Genomic DNA, 9,296 nt, shown 5'->3' with positions numbered 1-9,296 from the left:
ATCCCTCAAGTGTTGACAACTTAAAATGGAGTATTTCAGAATCCCTAATACAGCAGATCGGGGCTGACTGGTCTACAATCCCTCTACCATGGAGGGTTTTCCATTCAACAGCACCAGTCAGACCACCATGAGGGCAAAGTCAAAGAGGAGGATATACTGGACAGAAACTGCCTGTCCGCCCCCACCACAAACACACACACAGGAGAAGTGAGAGAAAAGCATATCTTGAATGTATGTCTGTGGTGATATGCAACAAACCATGGAAAGGATAATACATTCAAACAAGCAAGCGATGCTCAAAATTGAGCATGTGCGCATGTGTGTGTGCAGTGTTGTATGATTGCGAGTCTGAGGCCGTGCAAATGCAGGCTGTATCACATCCGGCCGTGATTGGGAGTCCCATAGGGCGGCACACAATTGGCCCAGCGTCGTCCGGGTTTGGCCGGGATAGGCCGTCATTGTAAATAAGAATTTGTTCTTAACTGACTTGCCTAGTTAAATAAAGGTTAAATAAAAAAAAAAGGGGTTTTCTAACTCTGGATACAGAGTTCACACTGTTGACAGAATTTGTCACAGTAAACCGTGTACTTCGTAGTGCTCCATTGCCTAAAATAGAGTCAAGTCAAAAAAATAACTGTGCATTATAATACATTTTCAGTGTCTWAATTGGTATATCACAGCAAGAATTTATAGGGAGGACTATTAAAAAAATGTTTGGCAAAGGTACTGATACAGTACATTAATAATAATACAGTCATGATGTTAAGGGGCACCCAAAATAATAACACAGCATTCGTGATTCACCAATGCAGCTCCTGGTTCAGCAGGCATCACTATAATTGATGGAGTGGACTACAGTATACACGAAACACGTCATCTCCGCATACTTAATTGCTTATATAGGTTGAAATGAAAAACATTTCCATCTTTGCAATCTCTTAACCCTAACTTACTGTAGCTACAGTACTGGCTGACATATAGTTCAGCGCGTCTATGAAAATGAACCTACGTCCAAGGGAGATCAAGTACACTACGTAGCAGCAATACCGCTGTTAAAAAAAGCAGGTTCTCATTTTTATCAAATATATAAAATCCTATCACGTCTGTCATAATGTTCTAGAGCAATATCATTAAAGCTAAGAGAGTAAGACCACGTGTTCTAAAACACGAAATCATGTTTCCTGGCATTTTCAAATATATTCCAAAATACACCCCATATTATGGGCAAAAATACATTATAGTCAAATATCACCGTCTGTGTGTCTCTCCTCTGTACCAGGCTCCTCCTGCAGTTCTCCTACTCAGCCAGAGCTGCGGTCACCAGACCGCTACACTGGAGCCACGGTCTGACTCCTGCATGCATTCATGCTAACAAATAGCTACTTGATTCTCCTTCACCTTGGCTTCCCTGATCATCTCCTCTAAAGTTCTCATGAAAATAAGTAGGTTGTGGTTTTTTAACCCTAAAGCTGCTAGACAGACGTGATTATCGTCTTGTTCTCACATTACTGGTTCAACATTGTTACAATATCTCCATAGTATTACTAATAGTACTAAGGGCAATAATAAACGTAGACAATAGTCCAGATCGGTAGCTACGGTAAGCTGCTGACTGGCTCAGATGGAGCATCATCAACTACGGTCCACAGGGTTTGTTAACAAAGGTATTGCTGTATAAGCTACGTGTGTAAGAGGGCCTGCCTTATAGAACGTAAGGGTATACACATAAGACATCTATCAAAGTGTTAGTCAGTAAGAGGGACTGAGTTCAGAGTGCAGTAGAGCCAGTGTGTTTTTGAGTCGTTGTACCGTGCGTTGAGAAAAGAGAGAAAGAGTTGACAACGTAACATCAGCATCTATCCGTGTGGATGACAATAAGACGGTCCAGGGCTATAAGCAGGAGTCCCAGTGGAGCTGCAGGTCTGAACTGTCCAGAAAGTCCGCTGAGAAGACGCTGGGGGGCGTGTGGGGGCCCAGGGGACCCAGTGGGGCGAGCCCTGCAATCTCGTTGCTCGCCCCTCCCATGGTGATATCCAGCCAATCCATGCTGTCCAGGGCATGGTCTCCGAAGTTCAGGCCAGGGGGGTTGGCCGTGTAGCCCGACAGCTCATAGGTGTCCATGGGCGAGGATGTGTGGTCCAGGATGCTGGGGGTGCTCAGCATTTGACTGTGAAGGTCGTCAATCAGGGTCAGGGGCCCGCCAGGCTCCACCCCCAGGAGGGGTTTGCCCGTGGTGCTCTCCAGGAAGTCCTCCAGACGTCCACTTCCTGTGTTGCTTACGTCCTGATCAACGGTGGCAGGCGCCTGCAGCTCTTCCTCCTCCCCTGGGCCCGGCTTGGGGGTCTCGGGTTCGGGAGGGGTGGGGGGCGAGAAGTGGAGTTGAAGCTGGAGAGGGGAGGGGGCCTGAGAGTGGGAAGGGGAAGGGGTGTTGGGGCGCAGTCGCGCCAGGGAAGGGTCGGGCGCTGGTTTGAAGGTGGCTGAGATTTCTGGGAGAGGAGGAGAGAGAAGAAATGTCAACCAGTAGGAGACAAATATTGAATCAGGAAACCAGGAGGAGCTCTCCTTCTCTATCGGCATTCAACACTCACCTCCTGTTTGAATCAGGATGTCGAAGAGGTCGTCCATATGCTGGGTGGATCCATTATCCTGGGAGCAAGACACAGGGAGAATAGTAAGTCCTGACACAGCCAATGAGTTGAGAGGTGAATACAGAAGAGCAAGAGTCTTGGCATGGTTGTCCATAATGAGACCTCTGAGACACAAACATAGAAACAGCCAGGCGGCGTGGGTTACCTTGTCATCCGGTGGGTTAGGGGAGGGCGTCTGTTTGGGAGAAGGAGGGCTGAACAGGGGTTCATGGTCAAGACCTGGACTCAAATCCTCCTGATGGAAATAGAACAATGTTCTCATGTCTTAAAAATGTATACTATTAACTTGTCCCTTTAAAGAACTGCAACTACAGTACAGGTTTTAACAAGTTCACAATTACCGTTTGAGCTGGAGGAGAGGGGGAGGCGTCTTTTTCAGAAGGGGAGGAGTCATCATTGGGGAAGAAAGGCTGGAGATTGGGCGGGGCAGAGAAGGAGAGCGCGACCCCTGGGGAGTGATTGGTTGACACCTGCAGCCCCACCTTCTGCCCCTAAGCAAAATGGGAGATAAATCTTAATGAGCTGAGATGCAAATGAGCTGAAAGCTTCATTCTGAGTTTAAAACATAAATCACAAAGATGAGGAATATCATTACAGTAATTACCAGAATAATAATCACTATTACATTACATTAGTTATCAGCTCTTATATATCAAGGATGCTGTCAGCGTATTACAGGGTTTACATCATTAATTCACATAACAGACGATTATTGGAGTCACCGAGGCGTTTCCGAATGACTCTCTCACTTACATTTACATTTTACATTTTATTCACTTAATGGGACATTATCAACAAGCCAGTCACCACCAAAATTGAGGCTCCATTGACCGCTGTTCAATGGACATCCTACATATCAGGCTTTTAGAAACGTTCCCTTACCTTTCTGGTTGGCTGTTTCACAAGGCCTGGTTGAGTTTTCGGTTTTGATTGGGTGTCACTGCTGGACAACTGAAGAGGGGATTGGCTGGGCAGCTTGGTGGGAGTTGACTGCAGTCTCTGGTAGAGACCAAGGAGAGAAATAGCGTGAGAAGAAAAGTAAGCAGCACAAGGAGTCCCTAAACAAAAACATTAGGTTTGAGTGAAAGAGGGATTTAAATGTTTACCTGCAGTATGATGCGATTGGTTGCTTTGCTATGTGGAGTGCCTTGTGGCGTTTCACTCCCTTGGTTCTCGGCACAGTGATTGGTCAGTGCGATGAGGAAATGGTTGCCGTTGCTGTCTGTCACCAGGGTAGGTGTGGAGTGTGTCTTGAGGAGATCCAAGGGGAAGGAAGTGGTGGAGCGCGACTGCTGATTGAGGAACATCTGAGACACCTGGAAGAGACCAAAGGCATTAGTCAGCGAGAGACAAACACAAGGTGACCCACGGACTATTTTGACTGGGATCACATTTGTTTTGCTGTCACTGTCTGCAGATCTTGTTGTGACTAGCCGTTGAGTTGTTTTGACTGCCACTGACCTGTTGTGACTTCAGCTGCTGTTGTTCCTGCAATATCTGCTGATGTTGATGCTTTGACTGTAACAGCTGTTGGTTCTTTGATTGTATCTGCTGTTGTTGTTGGGACAGTAGCTGTTGCTGCTGCTGCTTGAGCTGTTGCTTGTGGGAYTTCTTCTTCCTCTGCTGTGAGCGGTGTTTCTGCAKATTCTGCTGGTTCTGCTGTAGGAGCAGCTGCTGCARGGCCTGCTGCTGTGCCAGCTGCAGCGCGTTGATCTGCTGCGTCTGCTGCACCTTCAGCTGCTCCAGCTGCGACCGCTGCTGTGCCTGGATCTGCTCCAGCTGCACCTGCTGAGGTGGGGCTTCCAAGGACGGCTCSACGGCCTCTTCCACATCCCCGACCTCCTGCTTGATGGTCATCTTGGTGACCTCCATGTGGCACTGGGAAGGGGTCGGGGAGCGGGCAATGGGGCAAAATGTGGAGGGGATGCTGGGGATGTCTGGGGGCTCTTCCTTCACCCTGACAAGGCCCAGGGKTTCTGGGGGGGCGTCCCGGCCCCCTCTMTTGCCCTGTTCCAGCTGGACGCGCAGGGTCTCCACCAGCCGCTGTTTCTGCCTTAGCATGCACGTCAGCTCCTCGATCTGCTTGTCCTTCTCCTGCAGCATCTGGTCCTTGTTCACAGACGGGGGTGCTACTTGCAGGCGTTTCTGCAGAGCAGCTATGGAGAACTGGCAGGCTGTTGGGGCCGAGCCACTCAACTCCTCTTTGATAGTGCCACGGTGCTGTGGGGAGGGATGGAGGCTTAGCTGGGTGAGGGGAGAGCTTACCTATTTGGAAAGAGAAAAGTAGTCTCTCAAGATTCAAACCATAAAACCTGATATCTGGGCACTATAAAAACATATATATATTTTTTAAAGTAAGGACACATCTGATATAGAAAGGAGACTTACCATCTCCCCAAATGCGTCTCCATTACAGCTCGTCTCATCTGGACTCATCCCAGCTAGCGAGCGTTCCGAGGGGGCAGGAGAGACAGGCGGGGAGGAGCTAGTGCTGCCAAAGTGCATGATCTGCTGTGGAGCAGTGGTCATGAACGGGAAGGTTGCCAAGGTTACCACACCTGCATCTCCTGATTGGTGGACCACAGAGGACAGGGCCTGGTGTTGGGAAAGTTGCTGTTGCTGCTGTTGTAGTAGTAGTAGTTGTTTTTGTTGTTGTTGTGTTGGGTGGTTGGTTTTGGGAGCTCCAGCCCCAGACACTGTGGCACCCCCTGCTGTTGTAGTTGTTGCACTACCACCACCACGACTGTTCTGCTGAGCCTGGTAGTTCCTCAACCGCTCGATGAGGTCATTCTTGGTGCCTGATACAGGCAAGCTCCGCAGTTTGAGCTCATGCTTCAGTTCAGCCACCTGGAGGACAAAAGAAGGTGTCAGAATGTGAAATGTTTAGACACACAGTTGGTTTTGTMAACACAGTCAACTYTTKATAAATGCAACGGCTTTTACTGACCTTCAGGTCGTCCAGGTTAGGAGGCAAACAACCTGSTGTGGCCCCTCCCACATGTGTGACATTCTGCYGGCTYGGTGCACTTTGACTGKAGGAGGATGTCGAGGGGGCGGGYAMGGCCGGAGAAGGAGAGGGGCCATTGGTGGGAGGTGGTTGATCTGTTAGTGGTCTGGAGAGAAAAWAACRWGAGTCAAAACGATGATAGGATAGGATACAGGMTGWAGTTGATGGGTATGTGAARCAGTTGTATACACACACRCGCAAACACACACTCACTCACTTGGGCGGTGCAGGAAGGATGGTGTGGTAGTTGTAGTGCTGCTGCTGCTGGTTGAGGATCTGCAGCTGGAGGAAGAGCTGCTGCTGGTGGAGGATCTTGGCGTAGGTGGAGTCCAGCTGAGGGGGCGGCTCGTGGTCGGCCTTCTGGTCCGGGGGGATGTACTGGTGGTACTTCAGCTTCCTCACCTTGGGCTTGTTGTCCTTGGGCTTCTTGGATCGCTGARGGGGGCGCTCTGAGGTGGGCTTTGGCTGRGACTGCAGGGGGAAAGATCATTGAGACGTAGTGGATTAAACACTRGACTAGTCTACTGTTAAYAACAGAAGYAATGCTAAACWAATAATACAAATACAATGGGCTTTGGTACAATACTCATAATTAGCCGTGACAGCTGCCACTAACCTTGATCAGTGCAGGGGYGGTTCTCAGAACTGCTGTCCCATTGYTCAACTTCACTGGTTGGCAGGGCCCATAGAAGGGAGGAAGAGGAGGGGGTGGCGGAGGAACCTGAGTGAGAAACTGTGTGGGGGTGCTGTTGCAAGCTAGGGCGTCAGGGGGAGAGGGCAGAGGGCCGTGGCCCAGCGGAGACTCCTGACCAATGGGCTGCTCAGGAGAGAGAGTATCACTACTGTCCTCATCAAAGGAGGATATCTCCCCAGCAACCTTGGGGAAGTCTGTCTCTGAGGGAGAGAAAGAGGAATGAAGAGAAGAAAGAACAAAAGAGTGAAAAGAGAGAAGAGGGAAAAAAGAGGGAGATAAATAGTGAGAAAGTAGAATAATGAGCCACCAGTGACAGTTCGTACAAAGCAACAATCTGCCTTGTCATCGTTGTTGTGATGTAGTGTGAGAGAGCCATGTAAAAAAAAAAAGCCAGGCTTTGTGTCAACATTAGCCATGCCATCATTCCTCTCAGCAGCCAGTCAGTCAGTCAGTCTGTTAATCAGTCAGTCAGCATCAACAGAGGTTCCTGCAGTGGCAGCAGGAGGAGGTGGAGGCCTGCTGGGCCCAGGGCTTTATCATCACATTGTAAATGGCTGGTACATCCCCACGCCTTTGATAAAGACTATTATGGATCTTTTATTTACAGACAGCAAGCAGTTGGAGCGCTCAGTGAGCACCGTTGGCTATTAATTTCCCATCAGTGGGAGATGATGAATAACCAATATGGGGTTTGATTCATTCTCTTCCTGAACCAATCATGTGATGGCTTCCCCTTTGCACCGCCGTGTGTGTGTGTGTGGCGGAGAGTGTGGAAAGCAGCACAGGTTGAGGTCATGTCCCTGTTCTCTGTGTGGATATGACTGCCTGTAATTTGATTGTTGTTATTAAGAGCCAGCGACAGCCGGGGAAATCCCCTGAGATTGAACCATGCTGGAACCTGACGCTCAGACATGTTTACATTCATCTTCACAGCAATCAATGCAGTTTCCATCATCTCATTTATCTCACGGTTTAACAGCACAGTAGAGACTACCTGTTATGTGAACTCTGGTGTGGCAATACATTTCCTTTACATATAATCCAACCAACTGTGCCAAGTCATGTCTTGATGCGTGCACAAACACAACCACACACCCACACACACAAACTGACACTCACATTTTATAGTGTTGTGTGAAATTGAAATCAACATGTTTCTGTGAACCCGTCAATGCACAAATGCGAACAAACATTAGTATGATTAATATAATTTGCGCCCATGAGGGGCCCGCAGTGGGGAGGTGGGCAATGAGGTTGGCCCCTGCTCATCAGACAGTCATGAATTTACGGTATGTGTGTAAATACCTATCTAAGGTTAACAATGATATCTCCATGCTTGGCAGCAGCTTCGAAGCATCTGAAGGCAGGCAAAGCCCTTCTAGATGGGCATGGTGAAAGAATGCCAACTTGAAGATCAATATGCTTATTTTGGCTGGAGGAGGAAATGGCCAGGAGGGACAAGCAGAGGTTCTCACGTTTTAACACACATACAGTGCATTCACAGCGTATTCGAAAAGTACTTAGACGCTTGACTTTTTCCACATTTTGTTACGTTACAGCATTATTCTAAAATTCTAAAAATGATTACATTTTATTTTAAATCTCAGCAATGTACACACAATACCCCATAATGACAAAGCAAGAACACTTTTTTAGAAATGTTTGCAAATGTATTAAACTTATGTAATAAGGTATTTCTGTTTAAGTATTCAGACCCTTTGCTATGAGACTCGAAATTGAGCTCAGGTGCATCCTGTTTCCACTGATCATCCTTGAGATGTTTCTACAACTTGATTGTAGTCCATCTGTGGTATATTCAATTGATTGGACATGATTTGGAAAGGCACACACCTGTCTATATAAGGAAAAACCAAGGCATGAGGTCGAAGGAATTGTCCGTAAAACTCAGAGACAGGATTGTGTCGATTCACAGATCTGGGGAAGGGTGCCAAAATATTTCTGGTCCCTAAAAACACAGTGGCCTCCATCACTCTTAAACGGAAAAAGTTTGGAATCACCAAGACTCTTCCTATAGCTGGCCGCCCAGCCAAATCGGGGAGAAGGGCCTTGGTCAGGGAGGTGACCAAGTACCCAATAGTTACTCTGACAGAGCTCCAGAGTTCCTCTGTGGAGATGGGATAACTTTCCAGAAGGACAACCATCTCCGCAGCACTCCACCAATCAGGCCTTTATGGTAGAGTGGCCAGACAGAAGCCACTCCTCAGTAAAAGGCACATGACAGCCCAATTGGAGTTTGACAAAAGGTACCCAAAGACTCTCAGACCATGAAAAACAAGGTTCTCTGGTCTGATGAAACCAAGATTGAACTCTTTGGCCTGAATGCCAAGCGTCCTGTCTGGAAGAAACCTGGCACCATCCCTAAGGTGAAGCATGGTGGTGGCAGTATCATGCTGTTGGGATGTTTTTCAGCGGCAGGGATTGGGAGACTAGTCAGAATTTAGGTTAAGATGAACGGAGCAAAGCACAGAGAGATCCTTGATGAAAACCTGCTCCAGAGCGCTCAGAACCTCAGACTGGGGCGAAGGTTCACCTTCCAACAGGACAACGACCTAAGCACACAGCCAAGACAACGCAGGAGTGGCTTCGGGGTAAGTCTCTGAATGTCCTTCAGCGGCCCAGCCAGAGCCTGGACTTGAACCCGATCGAACATCTCTGGAGAGACCTGAAATTAGCTGTGCAGCAATGCTCCCCATCCAACCTGACAGAGCTTAAGAGGATCTGCAGAGAAGAAATGGGAGAAACTCCCCAAATACAGGAGTGCCAAGTTTGTAGTGTCCTACCCAAGAAGACTTGAAGCTGTAATCACTGCCAAGGGTGCTTCAACAAAGTACTGAGCAAAGGGTCTGAATACTTATATAAATGTGATATTGCAGTTTATTTTTAATAAATTAGCAAACATTTCTAAAAACCTGTTTTTGCTGTCATT

At 47.9% G+C, this 9,296-nt stretch overlaps 1 protein-coding gene across 1 annotated transcript in view; it reads right to left on the bottom strand.

The window, feature by feature from the left end:
- Positions 1 to 1,471: 1,471 nt before the first annotated feature.
- LOC111981189 (myocardin-related transcription factor A) overlaps positions 1,472 to 9,296 on the bottom strand; it is a 10,386-nt gene continuing 2,561 nt past the window's right edge. The window contains exons 2-12 of the mRNA XM_070433748.1: positions 6,272 to 6,683; positions 5,873 to 6,126; positions 5,596 to 5,761; positions 5,037 to 5,495; positions 4,110 to 4,913; positions 3,755 to 3,964; positions 3,531 to 3,647; positions 2,990 to 3,139; positions 2,794 to 2,883; positions 2,589 to 2,646; positions 1,472 to 2,486 (exon numbers count right to left, since the gene is read on the bottom strand). Coding sequence (XP_070289849.1) covers positions 1,891 to 2,486; positions 2,589 to 2,646; positions 2,794 to 2,883; positions 2,990 to 3,139; positions 3,531 to 3,647; positions 3,755 to 3,964; positions 4,110 to 4,913; positions 5,037 to 5,495; positions 5,596 to 5,761; positions 5,873 to 6,126; positions 6,272 to 6,683 — 3,316 coding nt within the window. The 3' untranslated portion in view covers positions 1,472 to 1,890. The remainder of the gene's footprint in view (positions 2,487 to 2,588; positions 2,647 to 2,793; positions 2,884 to 2,989; positions 3,140 to 3,530; positions 3,648 to 3,754; positions 3,965 to 4,109; positions 4,914 to 5,036; positions 5,496 to 5,595; positions 5,762 to 5,872; positions 6,127 to 6,271; positions 6,684 to 9,296) is intronic.

Source organism: Salvelinus sp. IW2-2015, linkage group LG20 (genome assembly GCF_002910315.2).
Source record: "Salvelinus sp. IW2-2015 linkage group LG20, ASM291031v2, whole genome shotgun sequence".
Classification (NCBI taxonomy): domain Eukaryota; kingdom Metazoa; phylum Chordata; class Actinopteri; order Salmoniformes; family Salmonidae; genus Salvelinus; species Salvelinus sp. IW2-2015.
This window is presented reverse-complemented; position numbering and strand designations above follow the sequence as displayed.